The sequence below is a fragment of the Triplophysa rosa genome, linkage group LG20, assembly GCF_024868665.1.
Source record: "Triplophysa rosa linkage group LG20, Trosa_1v2, whole genome shotgun sequence".
Lineage (NCBI taxonomy): Eukaryota > Metazoa > Chordata > Actinopteri > Cypriniformes > Nemacheilidae > Triplophysa > Triplophysa rosa.
The window spans coordinates 20,635,919-20,658,849 of NC_079909.1; the positions used below are offsets into that span (position 1 = coordinate 20,635,919).

The 22,931-nt window shown below is 39.5% G+C and overlaps 3 protein-coding genes across 4 annotated transcripts in view; 2 read left to right on the top strand and 1 right to left on the bottom strand.

Annotated features, from left to right (window-relative positions):
* The first annotated feature begins 2,250 nt into the window (after positions 1–2,250).
* On the top strand, positions 2,251–13,471 carry ero1b (endoplasmic reticulum oxidoreductase 1 beta). The gene is made up of 15 exons (XM_057361515.1): positions 2,251–2,696; positions 3,961–4,080; positions 4,741–4,824; positions 5,017–5,058; positions 7,336–7,418; positions 7,657–7,730; positions 7,836–7,956; positions 8,351–8,409; positions 8,506–8,532; positions 8,731–8,823; positions 8,899–9,145; positions 9,699–9,768; positions 12,976–13,062; positions 13,143–13,276; positions 13,357–13,471. Exons 1-15 carry the CDS (start codon positions 2,529–2,531, stop codon positions 13,415–13,417), a joined length of 1,470 nt encoding a protein of 489 aa, XP_057217498.1. The 5' UTR covers positions 2,251–2,528; the 3' UTR covers positions 13,418–13,471.
* A 3,696-nt stretch (positions 13,472–17,167) lies between these two features.
* gpr137bb (G protein-coupled receptor 137Bb) lies at positions 17,168–20,837 on the bottom strand. The gene is made up of 7 exons (XM_057361517.1): positions 20,318–20,837; positions 19,137–19,186; positions 18,838–19,060; positions 17,847–17,996; positions 17,637–17,765; positions 17,419–17,540; positions 17,168–17,284 (listed from the first exon to the last, which is right to left on the bottom strand). The coding sequence occupies exons 1-7, from the start codon at positions 20,690–20,692 to the stop codon at positions 17,176–17,178; spliced, it is 1,158 nt and encodes a 385-aa protein (XP_057217500.1). The 5' UTR covers positions 20,693–20,837; the 3' UTR covers positions 17,168–17,175.
* The window catches only part of LOC130570958 (nidogen-1-like), a 22,249-nt gene continuing 20,105 nt past the window's right edge, over positions 20,788–22,931 (top strand). The window contains exons 1-2 of one of the 2 annotated variants that reach the window (XM_057361513.1): positions 20,788–20,888; positions 21,739–21,849. The gene's annotated coding sequence lies outside the window, so the exon portion shown is untranslated. Of the gene's footprint in view, positions 20,951–21,738; positions 21,850–22,931 lie in introns of both variants that reach the window. The other variant, XM_057361514.1, reaches the window with a different exon arrangement.

Consider the following 22,931-nt stretch of genomic DNA (forward strand, 5'->3'; position numbering starts at 1 on the left):
GTGGCACTATAGCAACGCCAAGGTCATGGGTTCGGATTTCCAATCTTAAATATGTTATCGTTGAAGATCATGTTTCCCACAGAACTCTTCCCTGAAACTATCCAGCCCAGCAGAACCACGACTAGAAGAAACATGAGAATATCAGAATGAAAAAACTATTCATAAAGATATCTGCACATTTGCAGTGCCACCAGCTAACCGCGTCTATAAATGATCTAAATAAAAAAAAGTTCTTGCAGTAATGTCGAAAGAGCATTTTCAACGTTATATGCGATTGCTATGTCATTCTTAAAATGTTGATTCTTACAGCGGAACGTCTAGGAACGTTAAGAAATACCCTTCACATAACTAGATGGGAATGTTAGCAAAACTTTCTAGGAAATGAAATTAAACATTTTAGTTCAGTAAATTCTTTATAGTTTTTTTTTCTGTAAATTGTATAGTTTTAAACAGTTCATTGTGCCACCTTGTGAAACAGTTACAAAAAATACATGATATTTTAAGACCATCATTATTAAATTATTAAACTATTAAAACATTTCTGTTAATTAAAGTAAAATAAAATATAGGCCTAATTCTTAAATTCAATAAAAATGAGAAATGTTGCCTGAAAATAAACAATTTAAAATTACATAATTATTATTATGGCAAAAATACGAATTGAAAATAAGAATATAACAACAATCCAAAAAAGCAACTAAAACAATCATGTCTTTGTGCTCACGTGTTTTTCTCAACAGTTTTCTTTTATCCTCCATCGTTCGTTTTCTGGCTTGGGCGTTTGTTTTGTTCTCATCTCTCTTTCTCAGAATCTCAATCAGCTGGTCCTGACAGGGATCAAAGTACATGTTGTTGTTTGCTGCGACCACACCATCCATCTTCATGAGCAGCTCTTGAACTCCATTTTCTTTATTGTCAATATCAAGCACATGATATCTGCCTGCACATTTCTGTAGGATCTGCTGCACATCATCATCATCATCTCCCTGCTCCTTGACACACTTGTGTTTCTGAGAAGATGTTAGTTCATGTGTAGAGATCAAAAGGGTATGACTCCAGATTCTCTCACCAAACAGACTCGTGTGTTCTTCAAAGCTGATTCTGTCCTCATCAGTGAAAGATGAACTGAGATCCATGACCAGGAGAAAAACCCGAGGTCCTGGTGGACACAAGAGTTCATGTTTAAGAACCTCTGGTGAATCTTGCAGACACCTGCCACCATGATGGAGTGTTGATCAAAATGATCTTTCACGTCTTTCACTGCCATTCACGTCTCCCCGTCTGCTCACAGAATTCACAAAGAACCTGTCGAATTCAACATTCTTTCCTAAAATACTGTTTATTACTGAGTCTTTGGGAGATGTTTCTGATCCCAAAACAACAGCTCATGTCTCTGAAAGAAAACAAACAAGATGACTGAATACAGACATATTACTTGTAAGAAAATCACAGATGACTTCTCTTTAATATCTCAGTGAGAGTGAGACTAAATGGAGAGTCTTATCTTCGTCTCAGATATTTCTCCTGAGAAAAAACTGAAAACTCACAAATGTTTCCTTTATCAGAAGAGATCTCAACAATGTCACAAACTGAGCTCAGATTTGTCACGTTTTATTTCCTCTAAGGAATTTTAGTAGAAACATCCGAGACTAAATTGATAATTGAATTATATTTATACACATTTAGCAACATACTAAACACGATCACATCTTACCAGATTGCTTGTGAACTTCATCGTCCATTTTCTCATGTAACCCAAACAAAGTCTTTTAAAAAGTACAAACAAAATCAAACAAGTACAAATGTATTTCTCTGACAGGCAGGAGGAATACAGTATACCCAACCTAAGACACCAGGCAGAAATGAAACTCTTTTCCTGCTTTCCAAACCAGATTATCAGGTAAGACTTGTTAAAATGTTCATTTAGTGTTGCAATATTCCCATTATATTGCGAACACCCAGAATTACGCAATTGTATTCTAAACTTAGAGAAAAGCACCTGTCATTAGTCAAGTCAGAATTTTACTGTGATAAATATTACATATTTCCTCACTACTTCCTCACCCTCACGTTTCTACATTATAATGTTAAAATGTCATACGGGCATTTTTTCCCTATAAAAAAGTTCAGTCAGTGAATTAAATTAAGTAATGCTAATTGATGGACTCAACAGTCTTCATGCTGCAACTAGAACGCATCTGTCAGTCACGCTCTTACCCCGCCCACTAAAGACATCCCCTGCGTTTAGACCTATTTTATACAGTCTATGGTTTAGACACGCCCCCGCTGTCTGTAGGGTTTCCTCCCTTCATTCTGGTGTCGATTCCGCAATTTTCACAATAGTGAGGGTTTCATGTTTTGTCGGATATAGTAGATCTCTCGTGGCCGTGTAGCGTGTGACTGTTGTTTAACTTAAATGAAATATATTTCTACGGTAAATGTCGCGTTTCCTTTGAGCGCAGCAGGAAGTTCGAATTTGATCATCATCTGTTTATGTTTGGGCACCTATAAACGGAATTGCATCTGACATGGTAAAACAAACGATGCAAACGCCCGGACTCTTGATTTTATTCAGTTTGCTCTTCTGTCATTTCGGCTGGGGATGGTTTCAAAACAACGCGAAAAGCAAAAGTCAACAGCACGAGCCCGCGTACACAAGCACTTCCGACAGCCAGGACCAGAGCTGCCTGTGTCATGTAAGTTTATTTCACATTCTAAATAAATCACACATTCACATTAACGCTAGTAATACAAATCCACGCTGTTGTTATCTGTAATATTTCACATTTTCGATGTAGTTCACGGTATTTCTGGCATGTTCTACTGTCGCGTGAATATGACGTCAGCACGTCCGCAGTTTGCTGCGGAGTTTCTGCATAGTACTATATCATTTTAATTTATGTACTTAATTGTTTTTACCCCTGACATAAATTGTACTTTTTTTTCAACTTATACCCAAGTTATATTTGATGTATTTTTTATTGTATTTTTGTTGTTATGATTTGTGTATGTTTATACAACTTTTGTACTCTTTTGTACAATGAGTTGTGTATGTTTTGTACTCTTTTGTACTATAATAAAATGCATTTAAAAAACTGATGCTCTTTAAAGACATCATTGTTAATATGTCTTCTATATTTCACCATTGGTTTTTAAATCGTTTATTTTCTACACCGTCTGTGTGACAGCGGCGGTTATCGTTCACTATCATATACTATTTTATTTAACACAGAAATTACGGCGTCAGACCGCGATTATATAGAAAAGTTTCCGAGTGTTGTGTTTGTAACGTCTGCATCAAAAGCAGCAAACTGTAGAGGAGTCGAGCCTTCCGTTATTCAGCGTGGTGTCGCCTCATTGGTTCACGAACGAAGCTCACACGAGCGGGATTGTGGGTGTTGTAGTTTTTCGCAATTTCCTTTTCCGTTCACCGCAGCGTTGAGCGCGTTCGCAAAAAACTGCAGCGCGACGCACGGGGGAGGGTCTAGTGGGAACGTCACTGTGTTTGGAGGCGGGGCCACGCGGCTGTATTTGGTTGAGTTTGACAGCTCATCTCTAGCAGTGTCGCTCACTAATGAGAATAAACTCACTGATGCGCACTGCATGACCTGCACCAGCTGCTGCAAACTGCATGAAGACTGCAGCACGCGCACAGCACAAAGTTTCTACAGGAATGGCTGGAAATAGATGCAGTTTTTTGGAAATATGACTGTTTGCTCTTTTTGGATTGTTTGGACTTTTAGATTCAGAGCAGGTCAGATAAAGTTTCATTATGTTTTCATTTTTTCCACTTTGAACAATAGAGCATTGGTTTAGTAAAATATTCTGCTCAATTTAAATAATACAGTTATTTTGTTTTATACAGAAGTGTATGTGATTAAACAGGTGTTATGGTCACAGTGTCAGGGTTAATAGTTTTTAATAGATGTGTGGTTTTATTACAAATGTCTCTTCTCGCAGTTGACAGGTGTTTTGGACGACTGTTTCTGTGACATTGAGAGCATCGACGTCTTCAACAACTTCAAAATTTACCCCCACATTAGGAAACTCACAGAAAGAGATTTCTTTCGATACTACAAGGTAAAATCGATTTTTTACCCGTGTATTTGAGTGACCGACTGTTATCTGGAATGTTCAACAGAATTCCTCATTTCAGTCCTGGCCGATTTATTTTTATAAGTATTGTTATTCGTATTATTAATCAAATATTTGTGATCAGCTGGCACAGGTCACCATCTGTATTGAAAATAATAATCAAACGTTGAGATTTACAGCTGTTCATTCTCTTGTTCACGTGTGTTGAATGTACAGTATGCTGTTTTGTTTGGCATAAAACAAATAGATGAGACAAAGCAGACAGATCTCAGTCTTAAGATGATCATTTATATGAAGCAGTTAATGATGAATTTAATTACAGTGACGTGTGTGGAACACGGTTAACATGATGTCAGACCGTCAGAGATGTTTGCTGACGTGACTCTTCTCTGGCTGTAGGCGAACACTGAGCATTCAACCAGCTGTTCACACAAATCTCACACTTTTAGCTTTTTAGTACACCAGAAATGACACAAACTTTCTCCTGTAATTGTATTATCTGTCTGTGCTTTTCTTGTTTTTTAATTATGCTTTTTTTGTTAGTCGAGTGTTGCCGTCATGTTCAGAAAACAATCCACGTGTTGTTGTTATTTTGTGTGTAGTTTTAAACAACATAAAGTCACAGACGGTGATGTTTATTCACAGGTGAATCTGAAGCGTCCGTGTCCGTTCTGGCCAGACGACAGCCACTGCGCCATTAAAGACTGTCACGTAGAGCCGTGTCCAGAGGTCAGAGTTCAACATCGACCTGTCCAAAAACACACCAAATCAAACAGTAAAACACTCGGTGCAACTGCTTTAATAGAACGATCTAGAAAAATCTGATTTGTTTTGAGGTTGAATGTAGTTTGATATGGATATTTAGTGCTTTTTGTAGTGATATTTGAAGTAGTTCAGTTATTTTGGTGTTTTTTCCTTCAGAGTAAAGTTCCTGTAGGGATCAAATCTGGCAACCATAACAAGGTGAGAGACCTTGTGTTCAGTATCTTCTTGCTTTTGATGTGTGGTGTGCATTCAGATTTTGGTTTTGTCAGGTGTTGTTTGTGAATGTGTTTTAGTGGTACGGCTGGCCGAGCGGGTTGGTCACATAATATGTGTTTAGTTTACTGAAGGTCTGGAGGTTTTGTGTAATGGATCAGAAGACTGAGTCAGCACTCTCTCTCTCTCTGATATCAGACGGGTGTGTTATACGTGTCTGATAATAGTAAAGCAGGTTATTTGTAGTGAACTTAGAGCGTTGACACTTCAGAGAAAGGACAAACCTCAAGAACATCAGTGCGGAAACCAATAAACCCTTTATCGCCTGTCCGAACTTACACAGTTTGTGTAACATATGTTACCTTAAGGCTGTTTTTAACAGTGACAGTACCTGGTGGAGAACATACTGGATGTTCCGATTCACAAGCTCTCGTTTCGAGCCAGTTTAATACAATTTTTAAATATTTCTAAAGAAAGATCAGTAAATATCACATTACAATGGTGAATTAAATAATGAAATGAAGAGCCACAAACTTGTATATTAAACTTTAAACACACTTGCGTATATTGAAAGAGAACAGGTTATTTTACATTTATGTCACACAAGATGTCACAAAATAAGCTGTAAAGATCATATGAACCGCTGCCTTTTATGTGAAGGTGATTCGACACACCCGCATCCGCCTTGTTAATGAAGCAACGATGAACGATACGCTCCCTGTTGTAACATCCACCCGTTGTAAAACACACAAGATATTAAATATGATTATTAGATCGTTTCATTGATTCCTTTCTACCCCCTTACTCTGCACAAAAACAAATAAGAAAGTCCTTTTTATAATTTTCATTATTAATTTTTATTTATTTAAATTTATGATTTACGTTTTTTTCTTTTCTGTGTATTATGTTTACTTATACCACGGGGCTGTTGAATGCTTCATTCTGATTGGCTGACGAACGTTCGACGGGTGTGCATTATTTTTCAGTTAAACGCACACCTATGAAGTAGTTCCAGATTTGTCGACCGAATTACAGTTCCATATCACTGCGCCCAGTTTAACTTAAATGTAGCCTACTGTCCACCAGTGAATACGTATCTAACAACAGACAAAGTGACAGGCAAATTCCATTGTCTGAGAAGAAATAACTATTATTTATGGACAGCATTTGAACAACAATGGCGAGAGCACTGTACAGGACTGTTCAGACGAAAAACTAAAGCATATATCAAAGGTAACGGCAAACTACATGACACAATCATCGGGTTAAAGATAAAACACGAAGCACAAACATAACAACAACAACATGTTAAATTGGTCTGTGGAATGGGTAAACGGGACTTAAAACACACAGCAGGAAGCTTTCTATGCCACTGCGAGAACCGCAGCTGGCGCAGAAACCTCCGTGTCACATTTTTTCTCTTAATACTTTTCTTATACGACAGGGGTGTTAAATACGACGAAAACAAATCAAATATAGATACTTGTCTTTTCACTCTCAGTGAAGCAAACGCGTATGCATGTGCACTGTCTGTCTTCCTCTCGCTCTCGGAAAACTGCATATGCAGCTCAAGCAACGCCTTCAGATGAGATGCGTAAGAAATTAGTCCTACCAGCAAGAGCATTCCGGGACAAATACCATACAAATGTCTTGAGATAAAACATCGTAACAACGTCTTGTGGTATCGGAACAATGTCTTGTGGTGTTGTGACCGTGGTATAAGCGGAATAATTGACAACGGACCGTTCAATTATCGAAAGTTAATGCACACCCGAGGTGTAACTCCGCTTCGCGTCGTGGCCGCATTACCACCTCGGGGTGTGCATTAACTTTCGATAATTGAACGGCCCGTCGTCAATTATTCCTTACATATGTAATGTTATACATAATATTGAAACGCGTCCCTTGTAGTACTTTCAATATAAATGTTTATGATAAAAAAACATCCATCCGTAAAAAAAAGGAAAAGTGACATCTAGAGGATAGTAGGGTAATATCAAAGAAAAAAATCGATTCACAGCTTTTGAGAATCGATATTGAATCGACCGCATTTTTAAAAACGATTCATTTAGTTTTGGGGACCTGTGTTTGTTTACTAACTAACATACTACTTTACTGTACTATTTACATTTGTGGATTCATATCTTCCACAGTACTTTCTCAATATCAGCATCCGTTATTAAAACACCTGTATGGGTGATGTTACAGATTGTTATGTTGTGTGTTTATTTCTGAGCGTGCAGTGTTTTCTGTCTCTGTTAGTACTCTCGAGCGGCTAACAACATCAATGGCGTGAGAGAGTGTGAACAGGCACATGAGCTGGGTGCCATCAACAGCACGCTCAGGTAAAACACACACACACGTCACAGTTCACAACTGTCTTAAAGCGCACATACAGTATACACACACACACACACACACACACACACACGTCACAGTTCACAACTGTCTTAAAGCGCACATACAGTATACACACACACACACACACACACACACACACGTCACAGTTCACAACTGTCTTAAAGCGCACATACAGTATACACACACACACACACACGTGTTGTTTGTGCTGTTGTCGTGCAGTAATCAGAGTAAAGAGGCGTTTGTGGACTGGGCTCACCACGATGACGCTCAGGATCATTTCTGTGGTCTGGACGGTGAGAATCATTCTCTACATTTACTCTGATGGGCCAGACTGATGTACTGCAGACAGAAGACTCACGTGTGTGTGTGTGTGTGTGTGTGTGTGTGTGTGCGTGTAGATGAAATGTCTCCAGAGTCAGAGTATGTGGATCTACTGTTCAACCCAGAGCGATACACCGGATACAAGGGCCCTTCAGCCTGGAGAGTCTGGAACAGCATTTATGAGGAGAACTGCTTCAAGTGAGACACACACAAATACACACACACACACACACACACACTACTTCAACACACATACACTACTTTTATACACAGACATTCTACTGTTATACACACAAACTACTCCAGCACACACACACCTACACACACGCGCACGTTATTCTTGATTACACACAAACACACACTACTTGAATACACACATTCAACTCAAATACACACACTTACTGTCACACACACACTTTTATACACACAAACTACTCCAGCACACACACACACACGTTCTTCTTGATTACACACATTCAACTCAAACACACACAGACACGTTCTACTACACCCATTCAGTCTGCTGTAACACACACGCGCACACACTGTTGTGTTGTGTTGTGGAGCTGATGTGTGTTTGTTGTATTTTCAGGCCGCGGTCAGTGTATCGTCCTCTCAATCCTTTAGCTCCCAGTCGCGGTGATGATGACGGTGAGTTGATTGGTTATGATCAGTCTTGATGCTCTCGGATCAGTGTGTAGTGATCATTGTGAGTGTTGACTCCTGGTTTTTGTGGTGTTGTCACAGGTGAAGGCTTCTACACGTGGCTGGAAGGTAATTTAAAGCAGTTAAACGGGGTCTGAAACATTCAGCGCATTTGCGTCGTTTTGTGCCGTGATATTTTTCAAGCTTATTCCACATTTAACTGAAAGGACACGCGCATACACAAACATATGACAGCACACAAATACACACAGGTCATGTAATACTGAGGTAGATGTGGATGCGAGTCTGATTGTATTGTGAACGCAGGTCTGTGTTTGGAGAAGAGAGTGTTCTACCGGCTCATATCCGGCCTTCACAGCAGCATCAACATCCATCTGTGCGCACAATACCTGCTGGACGGTAAACGGCTCGCCCTCCTCCCAGAGGTTTTGTGTCCAATCTTCTCTAAGAGCCGTTGTCTCTGTTTTCTCACAGAGGGTTGGGGGAAGTCAGTCTGGGGTCCCAACACGCACGAGTTCCGGCAACGGTTCGACCCGGCGGAGACGAAGGGCGAGGGCACGCGCAGACTGAAGAACCTGTACTTCCTGTACCTGATCGAGCTGAGAGCGCTCTCGAAAGTGGCTCCGTACTTCGAGCGCTCCTTCATTCATCTGTACACTGGAAACACACAGGAGGACTCGAGCACCAAAGACCTGCTGCTGGATGTTCTCAATGAGACCAGGTGAGACACGCGCATGATTTTCACCTCTCACATGTGTCGTGTACAGGGATGATCATGCAATAATAATACGACACTTTCATATGAAGAGTTTGGTTCCAAAACGCGATAAACGCCATTTTAAAAAATGAGTTTCCGCCAAAATCAGTATTGTATCAGGTCGGTATTGAAAAGTCACTTTTTAATTTTACGCAAAATGCGATATCCGCCGTGTTATTGTGTCATGTTTTCTCCCTTTCTTTCCAAACCGCAGTATACGCCAGTGTCACATCAAAATCTGGATTTTAATTTTTTATGTTACTAGAACCTAAAGATGCTATGTGAAACTTTGAAACAGAAAATAGTGGTTTTCATCTTGCCACTGTCTTTGTAAAGAAAACACATTTTTACTCAAATTAATCAAAATGGATTTATAGCGTTTTGGAACCAAACTCTTCATATGTTGATTTATATACCGGGGTATTTACATAAGTGCTTTAGAGCACAGCATGGTATCATTTCATTTTGATAAGGTGTTTAACGTGTAAAAAGCTCTTGATAACGTGTGTGTCCGCAGAGCATTCCCCATGCACTTAGATGAGAGCTCCATGTTTGCTGGCCACAAAATTGAGGCGAAGATATTAAAGGTGAACATTAGCAAAACTCATTCTTTCATCATCTCACACTCTTTCGCATTCTCTCAACCCTGTCTCTCTAAAGCGCGATTTTTACTTCTGCGTAGCACCGGCGTAGACTACGTACGTAGACGACGCCGTCGTGAACATTTATGGTTCTGCGTTGAGAGTATGCGTCGTACTGCAATTACACCGCAGAAACGCTAGTTGGCTCTTTGTGTTTTCACGGGTTTGCTCTTCTTCGCCGATGTTTTGTGTGTCTGCATTGCAAACGACAATGGAGGCTGATCGCATCTTAATGGAGTTGGAGCTGATCGAAACAGAAAAATGTGTAATCCGTTATATTATTAACCTTACTTTCATGTTAGAAGTTAAACAGATGTTATATTAAACTTAGTCTTGTCCACATTTTGGATTTTTATGTGTGTTCATTTAGATATTGTTGAAAAAAAGTATACTTTTCAAAGGGGTGTACTCATTTACGCAGAGCACATACATAGTTGTCAAAACTGTGTATTGAAATGATACCCTGATAGAATATCATATTTTGTCATGGACAACTCACCCTATTAATTGTTTAGTTAAAAATGAAACGAAATGCATCCAAGATCTGGAAGTGTCACAATTTTGTTCTTTATTTGCAAAAGAGTCAAAGAACAGAATATGTAAAAGTGCAAACTATGTATAGATGAGTATACAATGCAATATTAACACAAATATAAAACTTTCAAACAACTAGTAACAATAAAAGGTAAAACAAAAAATAAAACTATAAAGCCAATAAAGTGCAAAAGATTGTGCACAGTGTTTATAAAGTGCGCAGTTCTTCATGTCTTTTGCTGACACTCTTCCAAACCGACTTTAGAGGAAATCTCTCTCCAAGAATTCGCCGCCATCTGACAGTCTTTATAGTCCGCCGAAGAGGAGTCATACAGATGCGTGCATTTCCCAACCTCTTCAATCAGACGCTCAGTACTTGGTCGATGTCGATGCTCGCCATGTTGTTCTTTGTGGACTCTGAACTTGCCAGAAGAAGATGCCAGAAATGCGTAGAAGGAAGTACGATGCTGCCAAACCGACCAATCACAGAGCTTGCGGTCCGCGCAGGGTCCGCGTTGAGTTGACGCGTTGTTACATTTTTGGAGAGGTGCGCGTCAGGCTACGGCGTAGGGTACGCACAGGGTACGCGGCTCTGCGTAGGCTACGCCGTAGGTCCTACGCAGAACCATAAATTGGCCTTAACTCTCTTACAGTCTCTCACTCTCGGCGTCTCTCTTTTTCTCTTGCCACTTCCCACCGTTACGCAATTTCTCTTATCTTCTGTTACCCTCACACACTCTCTTGCCCTCAGTTTTTATTTTCAGTTTAAATGTAATTTAGATATACTAATAATGTTGCCAAAACATTGGGCCTCATTCATGAAACATTCGTAAATATATGAGTAAATTAATTCCGAGTAATTTGCGTGTAAAACAGACCTTCCCGAAAACTTTTCTCCGGATTCACAAATACTTCGTAAACGTCAGATTTGATAGTAAAATGTGTGTATGCTAATGAATTCCAATCATTCGTAAACACTGAGAGCGTGCACACTCATTCACAATTAGCATAATCCCACCTACGATTTTACAGCTACCTATTGCGTATCTAGGGATGCTGGATTCCTCTGGACTTCATTCTCTGCTTTATTATATTGCATGAATGCATATGAGACTAAAAGGCTATATGCTTACCTATAAATTAATCAATTAAACTGTGTCCACCAAAGCGTTTTTAGCCAGCTGAAATAATAATAGCTGGTGCTCTTCTGAAAACGACCAGCTGGTGGCGCCTGAGAGCGCTTTGGAGGCTCTGCGCGAGTGCGTGTTTTACCGGAAATGCGTTGGTTGCTGTGATTTAGAATATCCGCAACAGTTACTAGTGTCTTATTTTTGAAGAATAATACTGAATATAAAAATGCAGTAATAATATTAACTTCTCTATCGTTGTGTATGATGGTTGGTCAATGTAGTGTTTGTCCCGCCTCTCCACTGTGATTGGATGGCTGAGTAAAAAAGGACAGTGACGAGCTCTGCGTTTTACCCAAAGTTAAAAAGTAAATAAATGATAAAAGACAGGGCAAAATAACTCGTGAAATATTATTAGGATACATAGTGCATCAAAACGCAGTGTCATCAGTTTGTCTAAAATAATACAGAACGTTACGTGCAGTTTTACGCACTATTTACACGTGGTATGGAGCAGGCGTAACGTTACATTTTTTTAGTACCAATTAACATTTTGAAAATCCGAACATTTTCATGAATCCGAAAATTTACGTCAAAACGACTTTACGAACGATTTACACAAAAAATCGTTCTGCTCCTGTTTCATGAATGAGGCCCAATATACGTAAAACAAGGGACAAGCAATAACTGCAAATAAAAATAATGCTGTCTGTCTCTCTCTCTCGGCATTTTTCACGCTCTCTCGCCCTCTTTGCAGAACAGAAACCTGTATGTGTGTCACACGGGAACTTTCAGTTAGTTTCATATGACTAAACAGGTTTAATCTGTCTGATGAGAATCTGTCGAAGTGTTGGAGGGTGAGACTTGATCAGATGTGTCAGAAGAAAAGGAAGCGGTGGAAATCATTTTGAGAAATGACAATTGATATAGACTCATGAATGGCACACAGTAAGATCAGGAGCTTGTATGATGCATATAAATGACTTTATTACACGGCTCTTTGGAATGCTTGATTCTGATTGGCCAGTAGCGACATTTGAAGGTTCGTTATTCCCTGATAACAACCTCTCAAAACTAATAACACATGGTAACCCGGATGCAGCCAATCATTTTGACAGAATTTTTTTTGACAAATTAAATATAAACGTGTCTTTTGATAACACATATGACATTATATTTGCAAATGATTCAACCAATGTGCTTGTTCGTGACATTTGAACGTCGTTTCTTACCTTAAAACCGAAAGTAAACGGCTTTTCCTCACAGAAGGTCTGCATTCTGTAAAAAAAGAGCTAAGAAAATATTTCAAATTCACATTTCATGTCTGTTTTTTTCTCATGTGGCAAGTAGCCGTGGAATAAGCCCCTTCAGTGTGAAACAAGACCCTCCGCTTCACGTCCTGATCACACTGTCGGGGATTATTTCTGCCATAACAACCGGCTGCCTGTACGTTATTCCTCACGTAACGTCTGTCATTGGTTTTGTGCTTCAGGAAGAGTTTCGTCTTCATTTTAAGAACATCTCTCGTATCATGGACTGTGTGGGCTGCAGTAAATGTCGACTGTGGGGGAAACTGCAGGTAACGGCTGACGTCTTCCTCACACATCACTGTTTCTTATTATGAGTCATGTAAGCGACTGAACGCTGATGTCCCATCAGACACAGGGCCTGGGAACGGCTCTGAAGATTCTGTTTTCTGAGAAAGAGATCAAGAACCTTCCGGAAAACAGCCCGTCCAAAGGCTTCCAGCTCACACGTCAGGAGATCGTGGCTCTGCTCAATGGATTCGCGAGGTGAATGATGATTGGCATCTGATTTTCTCAGGTAATATTTGAATGATTGTGATGTGTTGACTCTCTCTCGCTCGCTTCAGACTCTCCACCAGTATAAAAGAGCTGCAGAACTTCCGCACTCTTCTGAAGGACAATAGGTAACACACCTCCAGGTCACCAGGTGGCGCCGGCCCGTTGGACTCTGCAATAGTCTTATCCTCGCCAGAATAAGGCCTGTCTCAGGTACTGCTGACGTCCGGCAGAACCCGTTCCACTAGATCACACCTCAGACCCTTCTGCTCTGCTTCTTATGCTTCAACGGTAAAACAAACAACACACCAAAAAATCACACAAATCGCCGCTTAAGAGACACGAGATCTCTGCTTCCGGCTCTTAAAACTGCAGAAAATCAGATGCTTGACTTTTCATACTCACTTTGCCTACAAATCACAACATTGTATGTTCCTGCCAGTTTCAACTGTAATTTCATTCTTTTTGTGATTCAGGAGGAGAGTGGTTAGTAATGTAAGGGGTTTTGAACCTTTGGGTTTGAAATATGTTCACGTTCGATGTGTGTGCGTGTGTGTATAGACATTCCTTATCCATAAGGAAGACTTTTCTGTCTGTGGGACCATAGAATAAAGGAAAGAGTTCTTCCAGAAATAACACTTCTGTCTTTATATTCAGAGACACTGTAAAGGGATGTGATGATGAACGTCATTGGGTTTCAGGTGTCATGTGACCTGACATTTATTTATAACATTCTTCGAGATGTTTTTCATTTTTGTTTAATGTAAGAAAGTCAGACATGGTTGAGTAGACGATAACAGAAGTGTTTGGATGAACAGTTCCTTTAAATGTATAAGAGACTTGAAGGAAGTTGATGGAGCTTTGAACTGTTACATGTTTAGGCAGCAGATGACGAGCAATAATATTTACTGAACGATCACGCAAAGCCAAAAAAAGAACAGAAGAACATTTTTAAAGGATATAAAGTTCTAGACGTTTATATTTATAGTCGAGCTGCTGTAAGGATTCTTAGATATGACCTGTTCCAGTTCTCAGAGTTTTGACGTTTTCTGAAAACGTCCTCTTCATGTTTCTATGTCAACGTGTGCTTCTGACCTCAAGACATCATCTGAATGTGTGCCGTCTTTTCATCTGTGATGTGTGTGCGCTCGAAAGTCACTGTTGTCTGCCAGATCTGATATAACACAGTCTGTATTACTGTGTTTTTTCTGTCAGTTTTTCTCTTTGCTTTGAGTTTAATGTGTGTGTGTGTGTGTGTGTGTGTGTGTGTGTGTGTGTGAGCACTTTCATCAACTCGTGTGTCTGCCTTAATAAACTGGACATACAGAGAAATACTGTAACCCTGCTCATGTCTGTCAGACGGTGGTTAGGACGATGAGATTTTTGACATTTATGTATATTTAAGGGATTCAGTGGCGGTCCGTCAGAGGAGCAAAAACATGTTTCTGAATGACTGTAACAAAAATACAATGTCAGAATAATGTGCATGCTTCAGATGTGTTATAAAGATGAAGTCAAGTCAAAGATATTCATCAGACCTGTCAATGGCGATGTGCATTTTTTGGGATGGTAAACAACATCTGAAACATTCATCTGCCCATTACAACCTCAGCTCTTTGCCTGTCTAATGTCATTTTCAAAGAACATTTACATCTTTTCAAGCCAAGATTACAAAAGACAAAGATGCTTCTGTATTGTGTTTAAATATTTATTTAAACAGGAATAAATTGATCTGGTTCTTCAGAATTTTGCCTTTTGTCATTTCTGTTTGTACTTTTGTCGGAGAGAACAAGAATCATATTAGTGTTTTTAACAGCATATCATTCATGATTAAAGGTGACAAAACTTCCTCATAACAAATCACATTCACCACATAAAATATAGTGTTTATCATAAATATAATTTATACATCAGTGTCGTCTTTGTGTGTGCTTTACCTCGGTTCTTTTTCAAAGAGGGATCTCGCAATATTTACAGTGTGAGTAACATACATTCAAACTGTACACAGATTAGTTCATAATACTACTGATTAAATCTGAAACGGATTTAAACGCATCGTGTTTAAGTGAGACGTGATCCGTAATCTCATACTACTCTTACTTTTATTGCAGTGTGCATGTTTTGTGTAGTATGCAAATATTCTCTATGTAAGTTTGTACAGTGTGTGTATGTGTATATATATATTAGGATATATGTATTTACTGTATGAAATATCAGAGCAATGCACTGAACTTAATTTCCAGATAAATAATTACACAAATATCAAAGTGTCATTGAATATCAGACACGATTTTTAACATTCATTGCTTGATTCATTACCGTATCATCATTACTATCGTGAACTAAAACTTAAAACTTTTCAAATAAAATCAAATAAAACAGAGGCAATGATTCAAAAATAAACTGAAATAAATTGAAGCACTAAAATTATTAACTGGAAATAACCAAAGCTGAACTAAAAAAATAAATAAACTAAATACAAATATTAAAGCGTCACTAACACACGCGGTTTCGGCCAATCTCATATTAATCTTGAGTACCTATAGAGTAGTATTGCATACTTCGTATCTTAGAAGAGTCTTTAGTTTGATCACATTTATAAAAGACAGATACAGCTGTAGGATTATTTCCGAAAGCATACGGCGCGTGCGGGGGTAGGCTGAACTAAAGCAAGTGCGCACCCATTGCCAACAAAACACAGACATCAGTTTCACTCACCGCATGCGGTTCATGTCCGGCATCTTTTAGCGCTGGGACGGCTCCATATATCAGTTTCAAACCATCTCCAAATCCAGCATTATATCCACCGTTTATAGAACATTCATCACCCAAATGCAGTGAACAAACACCTGAACTTCACTCTCTCTCTCTCTCCTGCACACAAGTGAAAGTGACGTCTGCGCATGCTCCTTCTCCTGCTCTCCTTGCTGCCACGTGGGCGTGCCGTGTGCTTTTCAGGGAGAATTGTCCAATAAGGGACTAAGAAAAATTGTTACGAAACAGTTTTATATGTTCGAAAAAAAACTTTACGAAACCTGTACAATCGCTGGGGGAGTGTATCGAGCACAGAAATACTATGTAATAACTCGTTTTTTGACAAGTTAACCATGTTAAGCATGAGAAGACAGCACATTTAACAGTGTAAAGAAGTCAGAATGCATGACACACCGTTGCAGCACCCCTTTAAGAATAAGTAAATAAATAAATAATAAAATGACAATAGCACATAACAAAATACACAATTAAATAAACACTGAAACTAAAAAATAAAGTCAGATTCATTATAGTAATAAAACAAACAAAAAATGTAAATAACTTCTTCAAAATTGTATTTAAAGCATGCAAGGTATTATGGTCACATGACAACAGTGAAGTGCACTGCCGTGTGAAAGTGTTTATTGTTGGTACTAACAAACTGCATACTATTTTCTATACTAGTATGAAAAAGTATGCAGTCTGTCAGTATTCAAATCCAAACACGGCCTCTCTGAGCTGCTGGATGTCATTCTGAGGGTGGTAACCATGACAATGTGCATCGCTCTTGATTCAGTTTCCAAGGCAACCAGGCCTACGGTTGTCTCTCACTTTGACACGTGTGTGTGTAAGTGGGTGTTTAAAGTGCGGTGCATCTCAGAGTTACACATAACTGAAGTACAGTATTTAGCTTAAAGGCACAGTTCACCCCAAAATGAGAATTCTGTCAACATGTTCTCACCTTCGTGTCATTCTAAACCTGTATGACTGAAGAAGATATTTTGAAGAGCAACATTGAACCTCATTGTATGAACACAAAACATTTCTCAAAATATCTTCCACTGAAGAAAAGTCACACACAGGTTTACTAACACACGAGGATGATGACAGAATTATTATTTTGGGGCGACCTATCCCTAACGGTGGAGTCCCACTGTTGCCGTGGACGACCGCTGATCGTCTCCTCCCAGATGGACCAGAAAACTGCTGCTGCGGCTGCTCCAGTCATAACCATCAGAACATAAACTAGACAGAAAGAAATGAGTGTTACAATGACCAACGGTTACCATAGTAACAATGACAGACTCCAATAGTTACTACAGCTGTTCTAACCAGAATATGTGATTGTACAGAAGTGTTTGTGGTCTGGACGGGTTCACCTGGTGGATGTGGCTGTAGGGTGGGATACCCAGGCTAGATCATCGTCGCTGTCGTAACGTCTGGGGTTGTCGAAGAAATAGGGTCTGTTTGTGAACACGTGACTGGGGATGGCAGAACCACTCTAGAATGGACCAGAACACACATCCGTATGAGATTTGAACATCACGAACATTCAATCTCAACACACGGGACGCCCTGTTTGCAAGGTTTATCTCACCTTGTCTTGTGCAGGTTTGCGGACCCTGAAGAAAAAGACCACCAGGGACGTGGGCAGCAGTTCCCACACGAAGAGAATCACTCCAAACACCACATAACCAGCATCACCCAGACTGGACCTGAGATCCGCCTGCAGGAGCAGAGACGTCGTGGAATTCAGTTCAAGTCTTTTACAGGCATGATTCAGACAGAGAGAGCGAGAGATGCTCACCTGATCAGACACGTTGTACCAGTCGTAATCAAACGAGTTTATGGTCTCTATGTCTGTCAGAGCCAAGACCACTAAATTATAACAAGCCCGTGATGCGTACAGCAATATCACCGTGAGTCCGATCAGGGTCACCTGACACACAGATGTTCCCTGAGACAGAACAAAAGGCAAGAATGCGTCAGTAATAGTCCCCTGAAATGTCATCATTTAATGATTTTGTTTGTTTGTAAAGCGATCTTCACAATTTTGCAATGTTGCAAAGCAGCTGTACAGAATGAAACACATTGTGGAAGGAAAACGGGGGAATAGGAATAAACAAATTGAAATAAAGGGGAAAAATATAAATATAATCACACAAAATAAAAATGCATTTTGTTACAGAATACACTTGTGCATTAGTGCATGTACATCGCAAAACTATTTACAGAATAAAAATGTATGATTTTAATCAGACTGTTGTTATTATTTTCATTATTACATCATTATTACGATTATTACATCCTCTTTTGAGATTTGTATTGCACACAAGTCAAATGAAGTCATTTTCTAGTTTTTTTATTTTGCTGAGTCTGGACATTATATTCTTCTGTTAATCTCTATTTCATTCAGGAGTCGTTCTGTATTTAGGGGCACATTTCAGGTCAGGAAATCAGTGTTCTTTTTCGATCAATAAACCAGGTGGTTGAATAATATATCGGCCTTAATGTGCAAAAATTATTTGGCAAGCTTTTTATATAATACATTTACACTGAATTGCTGTTGATGGTAACGCGGTTGACATGCTTGACATTGAAGTGCTCATTGCTTGAAGCGTAAAGTTAATGAAAAATGAGTCAAATTGATAATGGAGTCCATGGACATGACATGTAGCCCTAATTATAGAATGACTCTCAGGTTTGGACTGACGTGAGGTTTTAAAGTGATGTCTGATGTTTCAAATGACACGACATCATTCTGTGTTTACCCGACACTGAATTTGAGGATTTTTTACCTTTGACTCCAGGTAGATGTTGGCCAGAGACATTTTGGCCACTTTATAGAGGCAGACGGCCAGAGAGACGGCGCAGAGGACGAAGAGCGAGTCATTGATGGTGACGCGCACCAGAACGATGTGCTTCACCTGCGCGTCCGTCATCTTCACCAGCAGAGCACATGTCAGATTCACCAGAACAAACAACAAACTCACTCCAACAAACAGCAGATAGAGAGGAAACCTGCGGATGAGTGAAGAAAATCACGGATCAGATGATGATGAAAAACAGATGAGAGAGTGGATGTTTTATAACTCACTTATATTTCAGCAGGTGTGGAGAATATTTGGACTTTGCTTTGAAGAAGACCTGTGAAGATAAAACAGCATTTACAAGCTGTCACACAATCCTGTTATATGAGATGAATGTAAGAGATGATTGCTGGTGATGCGGTTGCTAGGGTGCTTGACTGGTTGTTAGGGTGTTGCTCACTAGTTCTTTAACAAGATGTTACACTAAAGTTGGTCTTTTAACTATTCTTTCAACAACTATAAAACATTAAAACTCTCTGAGTTCAGTCTTGAGATAAGAAATGCAGAATGTCTTGTGTTTCTAAATCTTCTCTTAAAACCCTTTTTTGGGGGGGTAGCGATCGATGATCTATTATTTGAATTGCAGTTTCATTTTAATACCGTGATATGATTGTATTGTGATGAAAATCGTATCATGATACCCGGGATATCGTGTATTTATCAAATCATGAGCTTGTCATTACATCCCTAAAAAACCATCACATCTCATTACAAGGTTTACGATGTGAGGATCAATTATGTCTCTAGCACAAATGACACAGAATGATTTACAAATAACAAATCAATAATCAACAGATATTACACATAATCAGTGTACGTGACCCTATACGTCATGGTGTATAACACATGCTTAGTGTTTTCACGTGCGAATGCATGTGTGCACAGATCTTAAATCATGAATCACATCGACTCAATCATCATTACCTCCTTTAAATCTCACCAAATCAGGTTCTGATCATTTTACAAAGAAGAGTTTATTTCCAAAATGAGAACTTCCTTTTCTTATGCTTTTTTATTGTGCATTCCAATAAATATCAATGCAGTTGGTTTGTTTTGATTTAAGTCATAATGACACAAAAAAATGCAGCTTACTAACACAATAAAAACATGATAACATAATAAAAAACGTGATTTTTGAGTTATCTCGTTTTGGAAACAAACTAAACGTGTTGTAATATTGTCTTGCAGATCATGAAGTCAGCGTAAAAATGGTTTAACATTTGAAATAAATGGACATTTTATCCTGTCATAAGATTGGAATGGATTCTGCAGGTCTTTATTCTGTGTAATGCTGCTATCTTCTAGAACATTCCCCTGCTTCAGGTTCCAAAGTGTGAAAGTGTGAGCATTCATTCATCCATCCATCCAACCATCCATCCAACCAAGCATCATATAACTAAGGTCTGACCTGAGCGCAGTACAGGTTCATGAGACTGAGCGTGAAGAACTGCAGACACACGGGGAAGCAGTAGAGCAGCCAGAAGGAGAAAGGTCCCAGCGCGTTGGCCGTCACGCAGTCTCTGAAATAGAAGGAGAAGAGGAGCGCACGCAGCGCCGCCCACAGCAGACACAGAAAGAGGAACGCCGTCTGATAACTGAAGCGCTTGTGACGGTAGCGCAGCACCAGCCACAGCTGAGCGTAGATGAAGGCGAAGAGGATGGAGTAGAAGACGGTGTAGGCCACCGTCAGACCCAGCTTCACGTACGGAGGGATGGCGGGGCTGAGAGTCGAAGGAGAGAGGGAGGCGTTTCCCTGCCCAGCCGCTCTGGATTCATGAGCCATGATGAACCTTCTGTGTGTGTGTGTGTGTGTGTGTGTGTGTGTGTGTGTGTGTGTGTCAGTGATGCTGCTGCCGGTTTATCAGCCTGTCGTCCATGAAGATCCTCACAGATGCTCAGATTCACCGTCTGCCCGCATCAGAGTCGTGAGGAGGAGAGGAGGAACAGAGGGAGGGACGCAGAGAGAATACGAGACGAGAGTGAGATCAGAACAGATGAATCACATGATCACACTATGAAGAAGATGATTGGCCGGCGTATTGTGAGGAGAGTGCATGCGTTTGTGTGCGTGCGTGTGTGGTTTTATCTAAAGCAATTACAGGCAATTAATCTATAGGGCTGAAATAATACATCTATTATATAACTACATTTATGTGTTCATTTTTGCGTGAATGTCACAAAACGGTCACCTCTAAAATCACACTAAAAAAAGAAGTCCCAGTGACATTAAAAATAACAATGCCTATTTTTTCATGAAATATTGCTGCGTTTATTGTAAATAGTTTATCAATGTGGGTCATTCTCTTTTTAAAATGTGTGTGCCCTCATAATCTTCAATTCAAAATGCACTTCCTTCCTGTAATGACTATACATCTTAAATGACGTATGTTAGACGGCTTGGGCGGAGCGTCCGTTAACTCCTCCCCTTCAACTGTCAGTTCCATTTAAAAATGCAACGGCTGTTTTTATACATCCAATCAAATCGCAGAGAAAGACGAAAGCCACGCCCACTGTTTTTCTCATTCGAAATTTCATTTCACTCGGAAATGCGTCAAATACGGAAGTAAAAACGATCGTAACTTCCGGTTCACGGGGACTTTAAAAAAAGAAGCCTTTTTAATGGATTGTGACGTTATTATCATGACATCCTGCCATTAGTCTAACATCCAGATGAAATTTCACCCCAAAATACAATTTATATGTTCAATGCTCATTAAAATAATATCACAGTCGAAACACGATGCTGCTGAAATATAAGTTATTATGAAAATATTGTTTAGTCTCATTTAGATTTTGCTGTGAATTGTGACTCAGACATGTTCTTCACAGGTCGTATGAGATCCTTCAGCTTCTTATGTGGTGCAGATGTACAGAGCTGTAGGTTTGAGCGCCACTAGAGGGCGATGAAAACACCAACACTGCTGAAGACGGGAAACAAGTGTTAGTATTGAAAACCAATTGACGTTTCACTTTCATGTATATCAATATCTGTTTATCGTGCAGTGTGTGTTGATTTGACTGTAGCATACACAAGTATTTGAGTGTCGTTCATTTCTCCTACTTGTAAACATGGCCTGGTAAACTACAATCATTACAACGGATAATGGCGTCATGCTAAATTAATAAATGTAGAGGAAGCACTGAACATTTACAGAGTTATTTACACATTTGCAGAAGCAGTTGAACACTGTTTGTTTCACAAAATAAGTGACTGTCATGTGAACCCACTTCACTGAAGGCTCTCATGCACAGTCATAATGTTTTATTAACGTATGTATTTATGTGTGTAAATAAACGGTGCAAATGAACATGAGGAGTGGACCTACGTGCCATCTGACATCTTTCTTCTAAAATGATTATTGTTATCAGGCTCCAATGTTTATATTTCACTTCAAAGGCAAAGAGGACGTGTTCATTGCCATTAAAGGGAAATCATTGACCCGTCACATAGGAGTCTGTTAAAAACGCTAATAGAAGAAAACTTCTAATGGCACTTAAGAGACTTTTGCATCTTCATATTTTACTAACAATGTACCGCATCGCATCTTTTATTTGCCGCGATCTCAGAGAGCTGTCATTTTATGATCGTTTTCATTGTACTGTGCGTCTTTTAATTTTATTCTATCGGATTCGGCAGCAGAAACAGAGAGAATGTGTCATGGAAAACGGCTTTTATGCGATTATATTAAAATATAAGTAAGCACACAGTGAGAAAAAAATAAATCAGGTCTTAATTAATTTTAAAAAGGTGTGTTTTCTAGCGGCGAGCCGAGCGCACATTGGCTGTACCTTTGGCGCGGTGCATCATGGGATTGAAGGACTACAGTACAGTACTACTATCGGACACCGCTAAAATGTCTGTTTCCTTAAATAGTGCACTTAAAAGAGCGATTCCATTCTAGTCTGACGACATACGTAATCGATTGAACAGGAAAGAACTATTTCTCTACTCTTAGCTATACTGTGGTGGGCTTTATTGCACGCGTATGCTTTTTGTTGTCCTTATGTTGTTCCAATTGCTT

Bases quoted from the DNA above. Each gene is read 5' to 3' on its own strand.
- ero1b (XM_057361515.1), top strand. From the start codon at position 2,529: ATGGTAAAACAAACGATGCAAACGCCCGGACTCTTGATTTTATTCAGT. The intron at 5,059-7,335 runs GTGAGAGACCTT...TGTCTCTGTTAG, and splicing joins AATCTGGCAACCATAACAAG to TACTCTCGAGCGGCTAACAA. The intron at 7,731-7,835 runs GTGAGAATCATT...GTGTGCGTGTAG, and splicing joins TCATTTCTGTGGTCTGGACG to ATGAAATGTCTCCAGAGTCA.
- gpr137bb (XM_057361517.1), bottom strand. From the start codon at position 20,692: ATGGCTCATGAATCCAGAGCGGCTGGGCAGGGAAACGCCTCCCTCTCT. The intron at 19,061-19,136 runs GTGAGTTATAAA...ACTCATCCGCAG, and splicing joins CCACACCTGCTGAAATATAA to GTTTCCTCTCTATCTGCTGT. The intron at 17,766-17,846 runs GTGAGCATCTCT...CTGCTCCTGCAG, and splicing joins GGTACAACGTGTCTGATCAG to GCGGATCTCAGGTCCAGTCT.